The 24,191-nt window shown below is 35.3% G+C and overlaps 1 protein-coding gene across 1 annotated transcript; it reads left to right on the top strand.

The window, feature by feature from the left end:
• The first annotated feature begins 10,878 nt into the window (after positions 1-10,878).
• LOC132029963 (protein ACTIVITY OF BC1 COMPLEX KINASE 1, chloroplastic) lies at positions 10,879-24,191 on the top strand. The gene is made up of 14 exons (XM_059419388.1): positions 10,879-11,381; positions 12,262-12,468; positions 14,354-14,443; positions 14,546-14,692; positions 15,136-15,300; positions 15,424-15,564; positions 15,645-15,824; positions 17,914-18,109; positions 20,774-20,901; positions 21,439-21,510; positions 23,154-23,266; positions 23,378-23,525; positions 23,600-23,669; positions 23,780-24,191. The coding sequence occupies exons 1-14, from the start codon at positions 11,115-11,117 to the stop codon at positions 23,842-23,844; spliced, it is 1,989 nt and encodes a 662-aa protein (XP_059275371.1). The 5' UTR covers positions 10,879-11,114; the 3' UTR covers positions 23,845-24,191.

Raw genomic sequence — 24,191 nt, 5'->3', positions numbered from 1 at the left:
AACTTTCAAAATATGTGGAACTCTACCCTGTGGCTAACGTAATTTTCTGTTTTTCAATATGAGAATGATCAAGCTTAGTTCAGTACTCTCTTTGACGCGGTTCAAGTCACCACTCCAAGGAAGTCTGCTGTTGTTGATGGAAAGGGTGATAACTCTCAAGGAATGGAGGACAATTTTCGATATGTGTCCTTTGAAGATATTGTAAATGTCGCTTCTTCCGCTGTCAAAGAGAGTACTGTTATTCAAACCCATCCTTTTGCTGAAGAAGAACCTGTTGTTGAAGTGGCGGAAATGCTATCTTCCAAGACAAGGCGCCGGAGGAAAAGGAAAGCGATGGGTGATACCCGACCGGATGGATGCTATATTCGGACGTAATGATCTTCCTTTTGGGTCACGAAGGACGAAAGTGACTGGAATGAACAATACAGAAGGATGTGCCCATTCCATTACATCAAAAGCAAAGTTGCTGTGAACTTTTGGAAAAAATTTATCAATCTTCGAAATCTTCCACCAAGTAACTTTCGACCTACTGGGTAAGTTTTTAGTTATGTGTGTGCTTTCTCGCATTTTTCTTCCTTATTTTGAGTTTATGTTTTTTTCTTTTTCTGTCTTTTAAGTACAATCTCTGTATTTTTGCCCCTCCTGGCATAATCCCCCCTTTTATTGCAAACTCATGCTCTGCCTACTCCGGCATACTAACTTTTTTCTCAAAGTTATATTTCCGCCTAAACCGGTATACTTTTACTTTTTGAAACTTAGCTCTTGCTCCTTCCGGCATACTTTCACATTTTATTGCAAACTCATGTTCTGCCTCCTCCAGCATACTCATCTCTTTTGGAAAGTTATTTGCTGTCCACTCCGGCATACTTTTACTTTTTTAAACTTAAATCTTGCCCCTTCCGACATACTTTTCCCTTTTTCAAGCATAAGGTTTGTCCCTTCCGGCATATTGTTCAAAACTTGTTCATAAATTTTCCTTTCTGGGAACCAAACTTCTGCCTGTATTTTTGTAATTTTTATTCCCTTTTCTTTAATCAGGGTAGAAGACAAGGTAATGTATCCTGGAAAGTTGAACCAACTCAGTGAAGTTTATAAGTTGGGTGATGTTGAGCCAAAATATAGGATTTTTTTTTTGGAGTTGTACCATGATGTCTATGCGCTTAATGATGAGGTTCGTGATTGTCTTTTACTTTTTCTTTTCTTATTTTTCTATTAGTTATTGCTTCTTGCTTCTTCTTTTTTCTTTATCGCTGAATCGCTATTTTTTTCCTTAACACAGCATATTGATGTGATGCTATATTATTTGAGGAAGAAAATGATGTATCATCCTCCAGCAATGTCAAGTACACACAACCGTAGATATGATGTTTGATCAGCTTGTGCAATTTGACATCAATAGATACTACGAAGACCCGGTTAATTACCACTGGTTTGGTGGCGGCAGTGATGATGCATTTTTGCTTAGTAATATTGTGTATGGGAGAAGAGGAAAATGTGGTATATCATGGGAGAATGTCGACAGGGTATTAATTCCTATTCGCCCAGGAGATGATGATCCTAAAGCAATTTCTCACTATGTACTTGTTGTTTTCATCATTGATGAGCGTAAATTGGTAGTTTATAACTCACTCAATCATAATGATGATCATTTGGTTCGCATTGTCGAGGCCTACGTGGTATGATCCTAAGTTGTTGATGATCAATGATTTCCAATTATTCAGGCCATCATACAATAACTTCAGTAATCTGACATATACCTGGGCTGCCTGTCCAAAGCAAGGATCGTACATTTTATTCTTATATTTTTTAGCTTTTTCCATTGTTTTTTGTTGATTTTTTTTTTTTATTGTTTTTGCTTTTCTGTTGTTCTAAAACATCTCTCTTTTATGACTTTCAGAGATTATAATTGTGGTCGTTTTTTGATCAAGTTTGCTGATATGCTGCTTAGTGGTCAAAATCCTGCTGATTAGGATGGTTTTGGTTTGATGAACTACATGAAAGAGTGGTCAATCAATTTGGTTTGTCATGGGAAAGATAAGCTGAAAAAGGGTTATGACACGCCACCAGATACAGCTGGAAGTGATTATCATGAGCATAACGATATGGAGTGTGAGTATGAGATGAAAAAGAGAGCAAGATCTATGAAGAAAGCAAAAAAATAGTTTGTTTTAGTTGAGCAAGATCTGTGAAAAAAGGAAAAAAATAGTTTGTTTTAGTTATTTTTGCACTATGTAATTTTTTTTTTGGTGCGCCCTTGTGTTTTTTGTAAATGTTATAAGATTGTATAGTTTGTTTATGTTATAAATTTCAACTTTAAGCCCTTTGTAATTTGATGGTGTTCATTTTTAATCTCAACTTCTCTGTTCATAAAAGCTGTTATTTTGTTGAAAATCCAAGTTATGCCTTTTCCATCACAACTTCATGGTTGTTATGTAATAGAAGTTCTTGATCGCCATAGTTTCTCATTATGTAAATAGAAGTTCTGCCCATTCCGGCAGAATTTAAGTTCAGAAAACTTGCCACAACCAGCAACAAAGACAAACCCTTTGAAGTTATTGACCAGCCAAAATGCATTTATTAGGGATTATTTGTGACGGAAAGCTGTTATTTTGTTGAAAAATCAAAGTTATGCCCTTTTGCATCACAACTTTATAGTGGTTATGTAATAGGAGTTTGCCGGGATCGGCATAGTTTGTCATTTTATGAACAGAAGTTCCACCCTTTCCGGCAGAAATTAAGTTCAGAGAACTTGCCACAACCAAAGAACAAAGACAAAACCTTTTAACTTTTTGACCAGTCAGAACGCATTTTATTGGGATTAGTTGAGATGTCATAATTGTTGTTTTAGTATGAATGAATTTTTATTTTAGTCTATGTTGTTGTTGTTGTTGTTTTTTTTTTTTTCCTCTCCAATATTTGTATGAATGAAATTTTACTATGAATGAATGAAATATTTTACTTAGTGTTAATTGTATTGTGCTTTAATGTTTTATCCAATTTTCCAGCATTTTAAAATATTTTATAAACAACAAAGCACATAAGTATGCCCCTAAAGGCATACTTATTTATTTTGTAAGCGGACGACCTGCCGATTCCAGCATAAATGTAAAACTTGAAAACAACAGAGAGAAACAATATTGTTATGTCCCAAGGCATACATCTATTAAACTTACCAGGATGTAGTCTTTGAGATACCAATTTTGTTTTCCCGGCAAAAACTGTTATACTTGCCACAGGAGGCATAAATTATAAAACTAGATAATTAAAGTTGATGATTTTTTTTCTTTTTCCTCAATGTTTTATGGTAGAGAATTGTAGATTTCATGTAGGGACATTTATCTCTTGCTATTAGATAGTCTTTTATTATCAGCAACAAGAAGATAACAACTTAGTAAAAGAAAATAATAAAAGAAAGAATGGACAGAAGAATAAATGTGTGATAAGATGCTTGAAGTCTCAATCTTAGTAATACCAAAGTTTTGCCATTTCTTTCAGGCAGAGTGTGCATTATGCGTCAAGAATCATAAGATAAATTCATATAAACCATGTATAAGAGTGTGATGTTAGGATGACAATTTCCTCTTCCGTATCTTCTTGAATATGGATTGAGAGCTGGACAGTGGTTATAGGTTGCTCCTAGTGTGTCCAAAGAACTTGCATCTACCACATCCGTATGTGTACTTTGTCGATTCTCTTCTTGGGCAATATCTTTTTGTTTGTTTTCTTTCGTGTCTTATTTTAACATCGCGGCGTTATTTTAATATCCATAATGTTTTGTGGAATAATCCATGAGTCTTGATTTCCAATTGATAGTATTTCACCTTTGTATGTCTCTTGGCAGCTTGTTTCTTGAACCACCCGCACGTATGTAGATTTTGGCAAACTTCTTGTCTATAATCGCCATGGCATGTGTGCACGGTAACTCGTCGCCTTAGAACTCCAAGCACTCACAAGTCATATTCTTCGTGTCTACATTGTATTGATATCCTTCATCTTTCACAACAAATTTGACGGGAGTTATGTTTTCTACTGTGGAAATTGACAATATAAATGAGTGATATTTTTGTGGCAATTTTCGATTATGTGAGAGTTATGCCCTTTCCTAAGATACTTCCGTACGGAAAATAAGAGTACGCCGCTTCCGTAACTAAGTATAAAAATAGGGTCATCGTTGTTCCTTTGTCCAAAGATAACTTTTGTGTTTGGTTAAATTTAAACTATACATTGCTCATAAAAACTAAGATTGAAGTGTGTGTCGGTAAAATCTACTTACTTTCATTATGAGCATAAAAACGGTGTCATAGTTATGCCCTTACCAAAGATAATTCCATGCTAGTTAAAATAAGAGTCGCCTTCCCAGCCCCGTCGCATCCAATTTTCTCTCGGGTAAAACCAATTTTGCGGCTTGTTCGGATGTAATCAATACATGCCATTATTGGCAACTCCTTGCTTTCCTCAATACGTAATTCATTGTCTCGACATTGTTTGTTGTGAGCATGTTGTAACGCTTTGTTGGTGTGGAATGAACGTGCCCATCTTTCCTGGTTCTTCTTTTATGTATTCTGCAGCTTTTGGGTCGATTTGTTGTATCTGTGACATATAGGTACGAAACTCTGCCTATTTGTAGGTAGTTGCTGCATTGTAGAACAGTGATAGGATATCTTCGGATGGGAAATATTTCTGCAAGTTCTTTTCCATGTGGTAGATGCATATTCCATCTTTGGTATCCGGATACAGCTTCTTTGATTGCGATTAATTGATGCGTGGCGATCGGAAATAATTGATAGGTCTTTGCGCGTGCCAAACACCTTTTTCACGTGTTTGAAGAACCACCTGTAGGATTCATTATTCTGAGAGTCTGCAATACCAAATGCGAGAGGAAATATGTTGTTGTTTTCATCCTTTGCTACTGCTATCATGAGCACACCGCGGTATTTTGATTTCAAGAAGGTTGCATCCACCATCATTATTGGTCTACAGTGTTTCAACCTCAATTGATGCTCCATAAGCGAAAAAGCATACTTAAACTTATTGTCGGGTTCTATTTGATGTTAGCAATCGTTCCCGGGATTTCTTAATTTCATCATGTGAAGATATTGCGGTAGAGAAGTGTGTAGTTATTTTTACTGGCTTCTCTTATGACATTATAAGCGTGTTGGAGGGAACGCCATGCTTTGTGGTAACCAATGGGCAAGCCATATCTTGCTTCTCATTTCTTCAATGACAAATTTGGGTGTTATCTCTTGTAGTGTATGGCGTACTAGGTCTGTAATGTATTCCGCTATGACTTTTGAAGTTGCATTCCTCATGTCAGAGGTGATGAAATTTATTGAACAACTATGTCTCTTTTCAAAGTTAACTACTTTGAAAAGTTCTGATCCTCTGAACCTTGAAAAGTTAACACATCTGATGTAATACCGTTGCGTGCATGACTTTTCTACCTTGTACTGTTGATGACGAGTAATTGCAATGTTATTCATGCACTTTTTCAAGGTATCTTTGTCTTTGAATAAAATGCCAAGTTCTATTTGATCAATCCATGCACTAGGTGTCAAAATTTGTGTATCATTTTATATCCTCTTCCTCTTTAGTGTCTTTCTTTTGTTGCATGGCTGTGTTTGTGTCTCTTCAACCGTCATGGTCGGAGTAAAATGATACAACATTCATTGAAGTTGGATGCTTGAGAAAGGTCATTGTTTACAACTTATTCAATGTTTGGCAGAGTTGCCATTGTAGTCGTGTGTCGGTTAGGAGTTACTATCTCGCTCGCTTTCATGTGGAATCCCAAGGTTATGTCCAATGGGCTGTGTTGTTCGTCATCCAATCCAACTTCGTACATGTCTTCTTCATAAGCAATGCGCAGTTATCTATCAATTTCTCTATGGTTTGTCCTTGTCATTAGGATAGAGTCATTATGATGTTCTTGTAATGGGTTGTTCTCCGCATCAGTTGAATTGAACTCTAATATGAAACGGGAATTTCTGAAGTTGTCATTGTTGTTGAGCAGGTACAAGCAAGTGTGAAGATCAATGTCGTTTGTTACACGCATCCCTTTGGATGTTTTATCACTGGTGTCAAACCATATGTTGGCCTCTTTTTGCTGAGTATCTTGTGTATGCCCCGCAAATATCTGTTGAGTAAATTGTTGAAAATTTACACCATCGTTGACAAGTATTAGCTTGGTTTCATGATTAACATAATTGTAGGCGGTGTCCCATTTGCCGTCAAGGCTATATAGATGCATCTTGGTGTCATTTTTTGTTAAACTTCCGCATAAAGAGAGATTCACTTGAGAAAAAACCAAAATGAAATGTATTTAAGTTGTTATTTTTAAAAATTTAAGTTACCCTCTTTTGCCCAAACAGACTTTGTATGTAAAGTCATGAAGTATGCACAAAACGGCATACTCTACCATTTTGTAAACAAAAGTTACGCTATCTACCAAGATTCTTCAAAAACGGAGTAACTTTTTATAACGCACGCTTATTCCAATGAAATTGCAACGCTTATTTTCATGAAACTGAAAAACCTCCTCTGTCTTTATCCAATTTAAATCAAATCCATGCAACAGTTATTCCAATTTAAAATGGACTAATTTATACTTCTATATAAACCAACACAACTTTTGGAAGAAAGAAAAAAAACACTTTACTTCTGAAAACCAGATATAATCACATACAAAATGAACTAAAATCAACATATTGTACATGTTAATGGTGGCCACGGGCAAGCACATGAACATGCCCATCTTCATAACCAAATCCATCCTAATAGTGCAAATTTGCAAATTACTCAAGAAATTGCTTGATATCAAAAGAGACATAGATTTTCGAGGGCTCTTTACGGTGCTCTAAGTAGAGAAAATGATGATCTACGAAGAGAATTACGATTTTTAAGGCAGAGGTTATTCCGGCTGCTTCGGTCAAATTGACGATGGGGCAATTTGGAATGGGTACACATGAAATTAGAACTGATGATGGTAGTTTGGTACTTATGAAGTTAGGATTTTATGTTTTGTGGACATATATATTTAAATGTATGTTAATGAAGTCTAAGTTTCTTTAGGTTTGTAGAATTTTACTTTAATGGCTTCTAAACGTAAGTATTGCCTTCTCCTAAGATACTTGTTCGAAGTTTGTTTCGAACTTTACTCGTAACGGCATACTCTACTCCTTTGTAAATTGTACTTTTACCTCCTCTGGCATAAGTACTTTTTGTTTTGCTTATCATAATGCAGTAACTGTTTTTGGTTAAAAAAAAAATGAAAACCTCCTCTACCTTCATCCAATTTAAATCAAATGCCTGCAATAGTTATTCCAATTAGAGGATTGACGCAACTGGACTAATTTATACTTCTATATAAACCAGAACTTTTGCCTTCTCCGGCATACTTGTTATGAAATTGGTTCAGAACTTTGCCGGTAACAGCATACTCTACTCTTTTCTAAATTGAACTTTTGCCTCCTCCGGCATAAGTACTTTTTGTTTTGCTTATCATAATGCAGTAACTGTTTTTGGTTTAAAAAAAAAAAAAAAAAACTGAAAAACCTCCTCTATCTTCATGCAATATAAATCAAATCCATGCAACAATTATTCCAATTTAAAATGGACTGATTTATACTTCTATATAAACCAGAAGTTTTGCCCTCTAAGGCATACTTGTTATGAAGTTTGTTCAGAAGTTTTTAGATAACTGCATACTCTACTCTTTTGTAAATTGAACTTTTGCCTCCTCCGGCATAAGTACTTTTTGTATTGGTTATGATAATGGACTTTGCCTCTAACGGCAAAATGTACTTCTAAATAAATTAAACTTTTGCCTCATTCGGCATACTTGTTCAAAATTTGTACACAGTTTGCCTTAATTCAAGTTTAAATCGATAAGCATTGCCTGATTTAAATTAAATTTACGATAATTACAATTTCAAGTAAATAAGCATTGTATACTAATTTAAGTATTAAAATCAGAACAAAGCAATAAATCCAATCAATTCTATTTTGCTGATTAATTTTATCATGCGCAATGTTCAATCTGAGCTGTATGTCGTTGTTTAATAATCGTTCGTAGAAGATGATTTTTTTCAAATATTAACAATCTAAACTCAATAAAATCGTTAAATTGAGTTGAATTAAGATTTGTACCTTTTACCGATGTTGTAGCGAAGAAATCAATTGAGAAATCTGGCTTGAAACAACGATTTGAATAATGTGAAAAATTGGGAACGAAGTTTGGGTTAACGATATGAAAGAAGGGAAGGATTTGAATAAGAGTAGATTTGAATAACGATTTTTTTTTATATGCAACGGTTAGGGGTAGTAATGTCTTTGTACTATGTTGCTTTTGCTCAAAAGGGAAATAATTAAAGACCACCATTTTGAGGGGCAAAATATAAAGACCAGCCCAAAAGAGGGCCATTCGCACCAATTGCCCTTGATTTATAAGTTAATAATTTAAGTTAGGTTTTAATTTATGATTTTTGGCTTATTTTTATTATTTTAGCTTAAAAATAAATATTTAAAAAAACTTTTTTTATTTTAACCAAACATCACAAAAAATGAAAAAGAGAACAACCAATAAGCACTTAAAATAAGTTAATTCAGACACCCACTTAGAGCCTGTTTGGATTGGCTTATAAGTTGCCGAAAGCAGCTTATAAGTTGTTTTCAGTTTTTTTGAGTGTTTGGCTAGCCAGCTTATAAGCCATTTTGTGCTTAAAATAAGCTCAAAAAAATAATTAGGCCCGTTTGGCTTAGCTAAAGCAGCTTATAAGCTGAAAACAACTTATAAGCAAAAAAAAATAAGTTGGGCCACCCAACTTATTTTTTTGAGAAAATTACACTGTTAGTCATGATAATAAATTTAGGAACAAAATTAGCATAGTTGTTAGATTTCTTCAATAATAGCAGATTTTATTTCTTTTTGGCACAGTTGCATCTGGTCATTTATTCCCTAATTTTAGGATTCACATTTAATATTATTATTCCATTAAACGAGGGACTGTGGCCCACTTTAGTTTACATTGGTTTCCTCAATGTTTTCATGGAGTTATTTATGGCAATGAGACTCTATTTCTCTCTCTTCTTTGTTAACACTAATTATCAGCCATGTATAACTCATTATACCAATAATATAATGAGTATATAATTATATAAGAGATGTATATTACTAATTACACTAATAATTAGTTATTAATACTGGGTATAAATAATTATACCAATAATATTATGAGTATAATTATAATATGTGATGTATATTACTAATTATACTAGTATATATATATATATGGTATAGTTTATAATATATTTACATAAAGAAAATATATCATATGCATTGTCTATATATATAAGAAGTATATTGTTTGTATACATATAATTTTTAAAATATATACTTAGTATAATATACATATTATACTAAACATGTGATGCATAACTAAAATATATTTTAAATATACTAATATTACAACGAAATATTTTGCTAAAAATTATCAGTATTCTATGAATACGTGGTAAAACAATTATGTACTATGCATGTGTATGCAAATTATTTATGACAAATTTCTTCTTTGGAAGAGAGATAAAAGATAAGTAAACCCATTTCTTTAGTTGAGCGTAAAATTAGCATAGCATTTCCTAATATTTTAAAAAAGATTAAGATAGTTGTCATAGAATTCTCTCACAGAATGCTAATCAAATAATACTGCTACAATTTTTAAAATACTTTTCGCTTATAAGTTGTTTTCAGCTTATAAGCTACTTTTTTTAAGCCCATCCAAACGGGCTCTTAATCGAGCTGAAAACCCAAATGCTTTAAATACATGGCAATAATGAGCAATGAAGAGGACAATTAAGCACAATTATACCGTATCTGTAGTGCTAGACTCAGCCCAAAATAGTTGACCGTTACGCTCTCATCTGGAGCTATTCCAACGACCTACCGAGCCTGGCGCTTTTCCGGGTACCACGGTACTACCACCGGTGGTAGTTATGCTGACTCATCTTATGACTTGTCCCCTATGCCACGTGTCTTTATTACATTGGTACAACAAAGATCCTCCGTATTTTACCCAATACAGATAGTCCCCCACTTATCGGGAATCGAACAGTTTTCCCTTGAAGTGGAAGAGATTCAAATTTGGTCTGATCGCGCTGGATCTCGAAACGAACGATTGACGCTTCTCCATTTCTGCTAATGCCTCGATTCTTGGGATTTCAAAAATTTTCTTTCCTTATATAAACTCCAAATCTTTTCCCAATTCTTTCACTCAAGCAAATTATTCCTTTCCTTGCATGAAGTTCAGATTTCCTTTATTTAGGACTCAGACCTTCCTTTCGAGAATACTAACGTCAATTCCAACCATGGCCTTGTCTCCTCAAAGCCCTGCCAATTCAGTCCCCTCTTCCTCTCGTTCTTCTGACAACTCTCCAATGTCGGGGTAGGAGAAAAACCCTAAAGCATCCATCACCCAAGAAATCGATATAGGGTCCTTTGCCACAGAAATTCTGCCCCTTGACTGCGTGTATCAATGAAATTTCCGCATAGATAGTCACCATGAATCAAAATAGTAAACATATTAAACTAATTATTATAAAAAAATCAAAATAAGAGGTGTAAGTGTGATATTATAAATGACACGATAGGTCGGTGTTATTAAGCAAAATTGACGAAGATCTCTGAAATTACCCGTTAAAAGTTTTCTAATCGAAGTTCCAACGCTTTTATATGGTCAGAACTTAGCCATATTAGTTCAGGATTAAAGTTTTTCGTAATATGGAACCCACCAAAAGAATATATTCCTATTTAATTAAAGATAACACCTAACTGATTATCTTTCTTTTTCCTGCCACACAAACGTCAAAAACTAAAAACACAAAAACAGCAGGTTCAACACTTCAAGCATACCGTACAACTTACAAGATCAGAAGTTAGTTACTTGTGTGTCCCTCTTTCTGATCAATAACAAATATATACACACACAATTTTGTGGTCATCACTTTCCAGCTTGCATGACTTCTTGTAACTTAAACAACCACATACACCTCTCAAATCCCAAATACTCTCTTCAATTTCACTTTCTTATTTTCTTGATTTGAGCCAAAAAAAAATAAAGAAAAAAATGGAGGGAATTTGTACTAGTTGTTTGTACACTTGGATAACCCCATCATCAATTGAGTATAAAAGAAGAAGGAAACACTTGAATACAGTTAAAAAGAACCGATCTTTATCAAGAAAAATTTGTGCAGTGAGTAGTGTTTCTACTACACAAACATCATCAGAGAAAAGTGGTGTGCTAGTGAAGGACATTTCAAGAACTAGTGCTTTGGAGCAACTTGATATTGAACGTGGTGTTTGCATTCCATTTCGAAAATACTCACCAGAATTAGTATGACAATTACTTACTATTTTTGTTGTTCTTTTTGGTTTTTGTTGTGTTTTTGGAAAATTGATTTGGAGAATGTGAATAGCATCCTGGTAATTATTTGCTACTAGTTTTCTTTGATAATTTTTGTGGGTTTGCTGGGAAAATTAAATATTTATTATGTGAAATTAGTTTTGCTTAACAAGTTTGGAGGGTTGATTTCTCTCATCTAATAGTTATTTCTCCCTCCGTTCCAATTTATGTGATTTAGTTTGACAACCAAAGATATTTGTGTGGTTATAAATCTCGTTAAGCGTAAAAAGGTAAAGTTTAAAGTTAAATTATTGCCAAATAAAGAAATGTGTCATTCTTTTTTTGACTGATTAAAAAGGAAAGCGTGTCATATAAATTGAGATAGAGGGAGTATCTTAGAAAATCACCCTTTTTCTCGATTCCAATTTCCTTCAACAAAGAAAGTGACTTTCTAAGATAATAACTATTAGTTGAGTGACCATCTGAGAAATCAACTCGAAGTTTGAACAAATTCCCAGTGAGTTATTGAGTTTTCTGATATTTTTTGTTGGTTTATTGGAAAATTATGGAGTATGTGAATAGCCTCCCAATAGTTTTTGCTCTTTCTTGGTTATTTACTTTGGGTCTATCGGAGAATAAAATTTGTAACATGCGATTAACATCCCTGTGATTATTTGAGTTATTTTGTTGGTTTATTGGTAAGTTAATTTTGTAGTATGTGAATTATTTCTCAATTTTTGCTATATTGGTGGTAAAGTTTTTGTAGATATATTGGAAAATTAAGTGTGACTTAGTGTGATGGTCTTATATGTTCATTTCTTTGTGGGTTTATTGGAAATTTGTGTTTTTGATGTACACTTTGGGTTTTTAGGTGAGAAACAAGGTGTTAGAGTCAAGGGGACAGATTTTGTCTTTGGTTGGTAGAGGAATAGAGATTGTGTGGAGTTTGGGGCTTTATTACACTACACTGGTGTATGATTATTTGGTGGGTCGTGACGAAGAGGTTGTTCCTTTCCGTGCTCGGCAGCTGAGGAAGTTGTTGTGTGATTTGGGACCTTCTTTTATCAAAGCAGGACAGGTTTAGTGCTTTTAAATCTCTAAAGTTCAATACCAGTTGGTTGTTATATTTCTTAGTATTCGATTTTATTATTACCTGTTGTTTCCTTCGCTCCGGTCCTTTGCTTCGGTTACCGTATTATTTGTTGTTGCTACTGTTCTTCTCCTTTATTTTTAGCATGGTTTCTTCACTACTGTAATTCCTTTCCATACTTGATTTGATATGATTTACTTGAGCCAAGGGTCCCACAGAAACAGCCTCTCTACCTTCACAAGGTAGGGGTGAGGCTGCGTAAACACCACCATCCCCAGACCCCATTTGTGGGATTACACAGGGTATGTTGTTGTTATATTTCTTATAGATGAGTATTGCTCTACTGGAAATTGTGAACTTTGGGTCAATATAAAGAAACTGGAAAATGATTCTGTACTAGTATGTGTAGCCAAAGAAGATTTATAATGGCAGTAATGATGAAACAAACTATTAGAGGAAGAATATACATTGCGCAAATATAGAGTAGAAGACTGTAGAAATGCTATACAATTGCTGAATTGTGTAACAAAGAAGCATTTCCCAACTCTTTGGCTGGAAACACCAATAGCCAGTGAAATTTACTGTATGATGACTCAGCAACATAATTTTAAGCGTGGTATCCTGTTTGCTAGTGTTCATCCTTTTTTGGCGCATGGATAGGAGTCATGAATTGGGCCACTGCTATGGGAGTATGGGTACATTGAATGAAATCGTTGAAACCCTCAGTGGCCTATTACCATACCACCAACACATTTAAACTTCTAAGGATCATTGCAGAAATAAATATTGCATGGTGAATACATGTTAATCCAACCTTAAGAGGAACAACGGAACATTTCTGTTTTACAGAGATATAGTCAATACTAGTCACAATTGAACTTTTCTGTTTTTCCCAATATATGGTCAATACTAGTGCAATATGTACGACTTGTGCTCTGAATTTAGTCATTTACTTCATTTGTCCAAGCATCTTGATTTTTTATTAGTCCCATTTCTAAATATTTGTTTGATTAATAGATAGGGTCAAGATTGTTAGAAAAAACTACAGATTGGGAAAAACTTTTTCCTTATCTTACTGTTTTTGGATCGAGGTTGTTAAATCATCTCACATCTGTTAGCTATAAACTACAGTGTCACATATTGAAGGTAGAGAGAGCGATATGACTGCTTAGTGAGGTTCATATATGATAGCATACAGAGGTAGAGAACTGGTCATGCATCTAAATGTGCCACATGCGGCAGATGCAAGCTATTGTTCGGTATATCTGCTGGTTATGCCTACTGTATGGACGTGAGGGGTTAATTACCAACATTTGATTATATTTCTAATGTTCTTCATTCCATCCCATGACAATAATCGAATGAAAAGAAAGATGAAGGTCATCAACACGATAGAAATTCCGCATCTGCAAAGTGTACTGTATTGAATGAGAACTTTATAATAGTAACTTATTGCGTTGAGACTTGAGAAGAGCAACATGCATTGACAATAGGGTACAACTAAATAGTAAGAAGTTAAACTTCTTTGGTAGAATTGAGTTCAAATTGAATGCTTCCTAGTCATCTTATATTTGTGATAAGAATTTGCACTTTAGCTTAGAGTCATTTCCCTTTGATTTCGCTGTTCTTCAGCAACTATAGTCATTTGTTTATTGTTTCATTTTTCTGCAGGCAGAGGTTCTAAATGGATTTACAACTCCTTTTGCTTAGCTCCTTTTATCTTACCTAATTTCTTGGTTCATTTATACTTCTGTTCTGAAAATTTGTTTATTGTATTATATTACACTATGTCTCTGTTTGTCTCTTGATTGTTTGCAATTGCCAACATGCATGTATTACTTCTGATTAGTTATGTGTTATTTCTTTTTTGCAGGTGCTTGCAAACAGGCCGGATATCATCAGAGAAGATTACATGAATGAACTTTGCATTCTTCAAGATGATGTTCCTGCGTTTCCTAATCAGGTAAATGAAATGACAAGTGAGGTGCAGGTGATGCATGCTTTTGTTACATTATCCACCGTAGAACACTTTTCCTTTGAGCAGAAATCATTGACAATGATGTAGGTTGCTTTTAACATCATAGAAGAGGAATTGGGCCAGCCTCTTGAAGCTGTTTTCAGCAAAATTTCTTCAAAAACTATTGCAGCTGCAAGTTTGGGTCAAGTATACCGTGCTACTTTACGTGCTACAGGGGAAGATGTTGCCATAAAGGTTGACCATTTCCTGTTTGTCTTGCAATCTTTCTTTTCTGTTGGCCAATTTTACTGCTAAAGCATTGAAACCTTTTATCGTATCATTGATGTCCAAACGTTCTCGTTTACCTTCTTTTAAGTCATTTGGAGAAACATCTATTGCAGAACTAGTAAAAGTAAAAAAGACGATTGTCCATTACATAAATAGCTGAAAAATATCTGGATAGCCATTGGAAATAGTCAAGTACTGGAGCTCTGTAGATTTTTTAAGGTCCGAAATTTGACACTCGACACAAATGTGCATAGAGAAATCCTTTGTGTTATCTAATCATTCTTTTTTCTTTATGCTAGTTTCATATTAACATATATGCATCTCATTTGAGCTTCTGGAAGCTTCAAAGAATTGAATTAACAATATGATTCAGTGGCATTCATAATTGGGGTTTGCTCTTTCCTTTTTAGGTGCTAAGGCCTCAGATAGAGCCTATCATCTACAGAGATCTTTTTCTCTTCCGCACTCTAGCCTCATTCTTGAATGGCATCAGCCTACAGAAACTGGGGTGTAACGCTGAGCTTATAGTTGATGAATTTGGTGAGAAGCTATTGGAGGAGTTGGATTATACCTTGGTAATGCTGCACATTCCTCTTTTTGCAAACTGAATAGGGAAAGAAATTTTGCTTATCTTGGAAGGCTTTCACTGTCTGTGTTCTGTAATCATCCCTCTTCTATTCTCTCTTTTTTCTTTCTAGGAAGCTCGTAATATCGAAGACTTCTTGGAAAATTTCAAAGATGACCCTACTGTTAAAATACCTAAGGCTTACAGACAACTTTCTGGTTCACGTGTTTTGGTGATGGAGTGGATTGATGGAATTCGGTGCACTGACCCACAGGTGTGGATCTTTTGTTTTCCTCAAATGTGTGCTTTGGGATGTCCTACTCGTAGTAATACGTTATCATTCTTGTGACTTAGGCAATCAGAGATGAAGGAATTGATGTAGATGGATTTTTGACTGTTGGAGTTAGCGCAGCCTTGCGGCAGCTGCTCGAATTTGGCCTATTCCACGGGGACCCTCACCCTGGGAATATCTTTGCTATGCGTGATGGACGCATTGCCTATGTGGACTTTGGCAATGTTGCTGTGCTCAGTCAGGTAATATGATGTGATTGACTGTATATCTGGTATTTAGTAAAGTGATGCCTGATATGATTGACTTTATTCGTATGTGTGTGTTCATGCATGCATGAGCATGTCAAATACAGGTCACTAGGAATCCCCGACCATCTACGATGATCTTAAACTAACATATAATCATGTATTCATCCTCCTTAGATTTCCGAAATCGGAAGTTAGGAGGTCAAATTTGTTATCATTGACTCGAAGTTATTGCATGCCCAAATAAAATGCATCTATTGCTACATAAGTTTGAGGGTTTAGTAAATTATGAAACTCTGAAGAAGGTGAGAAATTGAGGGTTTGTAATTGCTGATTAATTGGTGAAGTTGATATGTAGAACATATTAGTTGGTGAGTTGCGTAGGATGATTTTTAATATCCACTTGCTAGTATAGGGCTGTCTAGATTCTGCAAACTGGTTGCAGGCCCTTTTCTTTTAACCTCTATGAAGGGAAAAGGAAAGAACATCCCTTTTCTATTTTGAAGGTATTATGATATAGTCCTTCCTAGAGGCTTTGCATAGCTCTTTCCTCCTTTATGATATATCTGATGATGATAATAATAAGATACAATGTTATGCTAGAAATATCAAAAAGCAGAGTTTTCTATGAGGAAATTGAGTCAATGTGCTGAAAATCTCCAACGTCTCGCCTTCCAATGCAAACTGAACCGTGAAGAGATGTATAACAAGATATGATGCATGCTGAAGTTAATTATAGCAAGCGGGAAGGTAGTGTTCCGGTTTCTCTTGTGCTGTGACCTGTGAGCTTCCCAAGAGAGTGATCATTAATGTGAGAGGGGAAGGTTACTTCTGATAGAGGCTCTGCTGGCTTCTATATAGACAACTGGGATTATTCTCTCTTTCTATTTGGGTCATTTCGTACCTCAACTTTTTGAATTGGAAGAATCCATATAACGAGGTGTAGAGAATTGAAGACTAGTGGGTATACAGGAGGTACCTAGTAAGCTATTCTACTGAATTTCGCCAAAACCCTCTGGTTCATTCTAGTACCAAATCGGCTTATTGTCGCTTTAACTCTTTGTTCATATGAAAATTCAACCACTTCTTTATTGAGAGGAGGGACTCAATACCTTAATTATGATAGAATGAAGAACAGAAGAGAAGAAGATTTTTCCAGATTAATGACCGAAGATTAAATGTTCAGATAAGGGACTCTATCCGGACTCTAATGTCATGAAGAAAAAGAGGGGAATATTTTTCCAAAACAGTAGCCTGTAATTCAATGCAAGAGGAACTCAATACCTAAACACTGATAGCATGGAGAGAAGGAAGAGAAGAATACTTTCAATAGAATGACCTGAAATTTAATATTCAGAGAAGGGACTCAATACCTAAAGTCTAATATCATGAAAAACAGAAGCGAAGGATGCTTTTTACGTACAGAACCTGAACTTCAATTTTGCAAAGAGGTGTTTAGCTTGAAATGTCAGCAAAAGAATGACCAAAATAGTGGCTAGAAAAGGAGTGCCGTTAGAACGGCCACACTGAAAAGAAACACAACTTTGTCAGAATGGTCATTGGAAAAGGGCATGTATGCTGCCACAACGGTCACTAGAAAGAGGTGTCTAGCTGTCAGAACAATCACCGGGAACAACGGAGGCATGGATAGTAAAACATAGAAAAGAAAGAAAACCTTTGCCGGGTGAGTGACACAAGGCCACCCTTAAATCTCTACCAAGGTTATAGGGGCTGTGGTACCATGTGAAAAGAGAAACATTAGTTGAGTAACAATGTACAAGAACAGCTCCTCATTTAGGATTCTTAGGTTAAGTATATTAAATAATTATTCTCTTTAACAAACAGGGTAAGTAAATATAAAATATTCTATGGTATCCTTGTGAATATAATGAAATACCCTCCAAAATTGTCCTAGTTAAAATCACTGAATCAAGAGTTCTATGGAATAGCATCAGTTCTCTTTACTTTCAACATATATAATTGCCCGGAGCTACTTGTCTATTCTCCAGTTGGCCTGCAATTTGATTCTATCTGTCTGTCTTTTATTTACACTGGGTTTGTTGTTGTTGTTGTCTTCTATTTTCAGCAAAATAAACAGATTCTGATTGATGCTGTTGTCCATGCGGTGAATGAGGACTATGCCGAGATGGCAAATGATTTTACCAGGCTTGGATTCCTAGCTAGTGGAACTGATGTTGCCCCGATTGTTCCAGCATTAGAAGCAATATGGCAAAACTCGCTTGAAAAAGGACTTGCTGACTTTAATTTCAGAAGTGTTACAGGTACCTTGAATGAGTTGCTTTGTTCCTGTTAATTGCAATCTTCTCCCAACTTCTAGAAATTTTGTGCTTTTTCCTGTGAAGCCCTTACTTGTTAATTATGCTATTTGAAGTTGGCACTAGTAGATATGTGAAAATAAGCAGCTAAGAACAATAGACACTTATATGCCCTAAACAACAAGCTCTCATCATTCAGATCCTTATGACACCTAAAATTTGCATGCCGGCAGAATTTGTTGCACCAACAGAGAGATTGATGACCTACTAATTTGAGCTTAGTTTTCTAAAGTATGACATTTCATGCTTTGACCGGTGCATTCTTGCCTCAGTTTATCAAATTCGCTTTATTGGATTAGCATCCTTGACTGGGAAGGAATCAGATACCACACAGCATCTTGACCTGTGGTATGGCCCGAAATATTGTACTTGTAGCTTCGCTTAGAATACTGCAGTTTTTAGAGACGAGAAAGTCTTTTGACTGGAAATTTGAGCTGCAACCTGCCCAAGTGCCCTAATTCATGTTATATAAGGATATATATTATACTCTTCTATTTTGCTGATCAGACGTTGACTCAGAAAACATTATGGAGTTAGGTGTGTTTGGTAATTGGAAAATTCCATGAAGAAGTCATTTTGTAGTGGTTGTTTACTGGAAAATATCTTTAGGAAATGGGGGAGGTGACTTTCTTCACTTATAGATGGAAGTAATTTTCCTTTACAATAATCCAAATTCTTAGTCCATGTCAGTTGCACTTATGATATCATATCGATCTTTAATACTCGATAAAACACTATCCAACTTACATTACTATCAATCTTTAATGAATATTGTTTTACAAAATCTTTTTACCTCACCAACCAAACACTGAAACATAAGTGAGGAAACCGCTTAGTTCCCTGAGAAACATCTTCCTTTATACTAAACATGTTTACTTTATAGGTTTAAAGAAATTAGGTATCGCGAAAATACAGCTGTGGAAGGTTCCTATTTTTACCATCTGTCTCAATAGAACCTTCTAATACATATGAATAATAATCTCATTTATGTTTCTGTTTAAGGAGGGTATGCTAGCCTGCTGTGGCAGTGACTTTGCAGACTGTTGTGGTTACTTATCTGTTTTGCTTAGTTAGCATTATTAGACTTATTATGGAGATTGACTAACAAGCAAAAGTGAAAAAAGATCTTGCTAGCTGGCTTGAGGTTTTGTTCTGGTTGCAAAACCACGTTATAGCGGTTAAACTTATAATTATGATGTACTTGTTTACAAGCATGGCGTGCTTTATTCGGGGACTGAACGAAGCTTCAGAATATTGCCTGTTCTCTGTTGATTTACGCATTTTATCTCTTCCCTTATTCTTGATGTTCTACCTAATTTTCATCATTTATCATATATTCAAGCTCTAAAATTACCGAACCAAACCTTTCTTTTAATCGATAAAATTACAGAATTTATATCTTCAGCCTGAAAGTTGTAGATATACCTTCTATTCTTTCACTCTTCAAGCCCGAGAGTTTCTCGTGCATCACCTCCGCTCCACACCTAGGAGCTTGACAACTTATGCCGATTGAGTTGAATACTAGGGGCATTCAGATCCTTATATTGTTCTATTGACAAGTTACGTTGGGTTTAATAATGCAGAGATTAGTAATGCCGGGGTTAGTAATGCAAGGATTGTAGTGTGGGGATTATTTCTTGTTGAATATATAGTCTGATTTGTTACAAATCAGTATACAGTTTATAATTTAAAATATTTGAGTACTTATTAAACTAAATTGAGATTATCTTACTATTATGAGGGTTCGTTTTGTCACTTTTGTATTTTTCATCCATGTATTACTAATACCCGTGTTCGTATTCCACATTTATCTAGCATAAATTATTACATAGATTCCCGCATAACTTATGCATGTAATATTTATAAGGAAAACAAAAAGGAGTAACCAAACTTTGTATAACTTAATGTTGATTTCTAGGTGGAGATTAAATCTCCTCAAACCCAAAACAAACATTGTATAACTTAATGATGATTTTGAGGATAGAAGTAGCACTCTACAGAAGATCAAGCAAGACTGTATGTTGCTATTTTGTTTTTGGTGTACAAAGAATCCCTCTGTAGATGCAGAATCAATCCTAGAAGTTCTTGACTCATGTTAGGATTTTACTTTCTTAGCTTCTTAGTTTTCTTTTTTCTTTTGTAAAGGGTTTTTCAGTACTACCTAAGTACTGGTCTATAATACAAAGTTGTTACCTGTAAAAAAAAAAAAAAAAAAAAAAAAAAAAAAACTTAATGCTGATTTTGATGTGGAGATTAAATCTCCTCAAACCCAAACGAAACATTAGATAACAGTTTTTGAAGTATAAAAAGTGGTTTGCTAACTATCCTATTTGTTTAACTATAAATTGGCTACATGGAAGCCTATGTTGTTAACCTATTTTTGAATTCAGTAAGTCGTTGTGATGATTTAGAAAAATGTCTTCACCATTATCCGGTTCTTGTATTGGCATTTGTGACGATCAATTCCACCATTTAAGACTGCACCAGTAATTGTTTATGCTTTGCTGTTTGAAGACACCTGGATAAATATCAATTGAGATCTATGATGTAAATGCTACCAGATAAAGTTAATTTTTTTTCCTAACAATGTGACTAATCTTCTCGCCGCAGGAAAATTCAATCAACTAGTTTACAACTATCCTATTCGGATACCAGAAAGGTTTTCTCTCGTTATTCGTTCTCTATTGACTCAAGAAGGCATTTGTTTGACCCTGGAGCCACGTTTCAAGTTTCTGGAGGTGAAACATTTTGCTTTTTTGCTGGCAACTTTTGGAAAAAAATTGCATGTTAACTATTTTTTCCTCATTAATAAGCCATATGGTACTGCTGTTGGTCGGAAAACCAGAGAAACTTCTCCGCTAATCAGTTGAGCAAAAGCTTAACATGTTGATCCACTGCCATTAAGTTTGACAACAAAAAATAACATAGACCTGCTTGGAAGTGATTTTGAAGTTTGGTATCGCTCTGAATTAAAGTAGACTTTAGCTCATACCCATGGCCCCATGATTGTTCTACCAAAGCACATTCTGTAATCTATACACTGCTTTTACGCAGTGTAGCAATTAAGGCTACAGGCATATGCAATTAAGCAATGAATCATCGAGCTGTTCTGATTTTAGGTATACACCTATTTTGGTCATGACACGCCAAATAATATGAGGCATTATGCAGAGAATATTTGATCTTATAAATGTTACTCTTTATGCATGCTATTTTGCATACTTTTTTTTTTCCCCTTATATATATGATATTGATTATCTTGAGCATCAAATCAGGTAGCCTATCCTTATGTGGCAAAGCGTCTCCTAACAGATCCTAACCCAGCTTTGCGTGAACGCCTTATACAGGTTGGTTAAAGATCTCTTCGCTTTATCATTCTTTATGAAGAGCGTAATATTTTCTATTTAACCTCTTGTTCGACCTTTCTGAAACTTTTTTGATTGATGTTGGGTTATATGGTGTTAACATACGAGATATTTTTATGTGTTAATTTTTAACAAGTGTAAAGTTAGGCCTCAGGTAGTTCTCAATAAGTTATGCGAAAATAACTAAAGAATGAATGCAAAGAGTTGCATAAGTTAATGACGTTATTCTGATACATCCCTAAACAATGGTATGTCCACTTTTACGGCTTATCTGACTTGATTTGTTGGGGACCATGGCTCGGCAGTTATGATAATACTTAACTTTGACATTTAGGGCTGACTTCTAATGTTTTTCTAGAAATAAGTGTTGAATTTAACTATAAAAATGGGTAACGATTAAAATCACTGTAGTTAGGTCTGGGATACTTGCAACATGTATTCTATATGACCATTCATTTAGTTTATCAGAAGTGTAAATCCAGAGGCAACCATTAGGAAGTAATGGTAGAAACAGGACCAACCTGGATGGACCTAAAGTTTATCTTGGCGAAAATGGATCCAATCTGCTCGATATTATCCTTGTTTTGGCAGCTAGCATTCTGTTCTGATGGATCAGATCAGATTGAAGTTCAACTGCAGATCTCCTGATAGCTAACTCATGGATTATCCAGCTCAAGAGTTGAAAGATTTTCTATAGTGAGAGAATGGTCAACCTCTTAATCCATACTGTGCATCCGTGATCTGGTCAAAAACTCATGTGACCTTGTTTTTTTTTCTTGAACCCGTAAAAAGTAGACCCTCTACCTCCACAAGGTAGGGGTAAGACTGCGTACACGCCACCCTCCCAGACCCCACTAGTGGGACTATACTGGGTATGTTGTTGTTGCTGTAAAAAGGGAAGTCATTGGAGTCACTTTTCTGGAAAAGTTGTCAGCTTTTTGCTGTAGCATTATCAGTGGCTTTGGATGGTGGTTGTTAACAATAGGCAGCAGCTAGTTGTGGCGTTTTGCCTTGCAAAGCTTTGTTTATCCGCTCTTTCAGTGATTTGTCTAGAACAAACTAGGGTCAGAAAATGAAACGGAAAACAAAACTAAGTCGTGGGTCAGATTTGTAGCACTTGGGTAGTCCATATCTGCTCCAACTTCATCCCAAAAATGGACTTTTTGAATTGTCTAATTGATACAGCTTGATCCACCGAATTTCCTCACAATACAGTTTATCCAAGTTAAGGTGATACTATTCTCCAATAGTAGTTGGATTGACAGTTAAATCAAGAGAGAGACTTTTTGAAAGAGTGTCTGATTGAGTCCGGTCTGTTCTTCAACATCAATTAGCACATAGGTAATCTAGAGATACATTGTAAAATCTTATTCATTCTGGGTCTGGAGTTAACCTAATCAATATGATTACATTCATTTGGGTTGGAATTATCCATCCTCCATTAATTCCCCTTTCCCCTCCCAACACTTTAAAAAATAACAAGAAGGAACAAATACTAAAAGAAAGAAGAAACTGAGGGATCCTTGTTTAGCTTAAACAAATGGTATTTCTCTGAAATAGTTTCCTGCACAAGTTATTGACTATTTATTTGCCTTTCGGATATTTCTCTCTGCTTCACTTGTTAGGTTCTGTTCAAGGATGGTCTCTTCCAGTGGAAACGACTGGAGAACCTAATATCTCTAGCAAAGGAAAATGTCACAAAACTGAGCAAAAACCCTGCATTTCAAGGGAATAATAGGTACTTCTTCGCACTCCCTTCTTTACTCTTTGACAAAGTATACCTTTTGCATTAATTATCCTGTAACACTGCTATGTGAAACTTTTCACATTTTCTGGTTTGTTTTGTCAGAGGAACAATCAAACATTTGAAGAATGAACAGAAATTAGACCTAACTGACACAATCAAGGATGGAGCTCGACTTTTCATAATTGACGAAGGAATTCGCAGGCAGCTTCTTCTTGCGTTGACCGAAGACTCCAAGCTTCACATTCAAGAAGTATGTACTATCTGATAGATAGATAGTTGTCTATATAAGAAGATGCACAACTCTGATGTGATTGTCTCTTGCAGGTAGTTGATGTATATAGACTGCTCGAAGACCAGGTAGATGTACCTTCAATGGCTTTGGGACTAGCACAAGGTACACTTCCATTGTTCATAGAGCCTTCCTTCCACTTAAATACTTAGGCAGATGATACATTCCATAAAATATGACTTCCTCATGAGCTTTACATGTCTTAATTTTTTCAGATTTACCATCCGTTGCTCGAGATATATTGCTTTCATGGAGTTCCTCTGTATTATCAGACAGATAGTTCCCTTCTGGTGCATCCCTCGACCAATGATATTTCAATTTGTTATCATGATGTAAAGTTGAGTTCTCCCCCTTTCTCTTCCCCTTGCCTTCTTCCCCTTGCCCTCTTCCCCTTGTTTCTTCTGCTCTTGGTCGCATTTTTCCCATGTGATCAAGGTGAAATCTAGAACCTGCAAAGTTTTGGGTAAATATATTTGTATAGTATAGGGAAAGCATAAAGAGATGAAAGTCGTGTGTTATGAGAAATTCGTGTTGATTATAAAGAGATGAAAGTCGTGTATTATGAGAAATTCGTGCTGATAACACAAATTTTCACAGGTATGATGCAACAAACTTATTGAAAAGAAA

The sequence above is a fragment of the Lycium ferocissimum genome, chromosome 9 (genome assembly GCF_029784015.1).
Source record: "Lycium ferocissimum isolate CSIRO_LF1 chromosome 9, AGI_CSIRO_Lferr_CH_V1, whole genome shotgun sequence".
NCBI classification, from domain to species: Eukaryota; Viridiplantae; Streptophyta; class Magnoliopsida; order Solanales; family Solanaceae; genus Lycium; species Lycium ferocissimum.
The sequence above is the reverse complement of the archived record's forward strand: the minus strand, read 5'-3'. Positions and strand labels throughout refer to the sequence as shown.

Excerpts from the sequence above, each read along its gene's own strand:
- LOC132029963 (XM_059419388.1), top strand. The coding sequence starts at position 11,115 with ATGGAGGGAATTTGTACTAGTTGTTTGTACACTTGGATAACCCCATCA. Across the intron at positions 12,469-14,353 it reads CTTTTATCAAAGCAGGACAG|GTGCTTGCAAACAGGCCGGA; the intron begins GTTTAGTGCTTT and ends TCTTTTTTGCAG. Across the intron at positions 14,693-15,135 it reads GGGAAGATGTTGCCATAAAG|GTGCTAAGGCCTCAGATAGA; the intron begins GTTGACCATTTC and ends TTTCCTTTTTAG.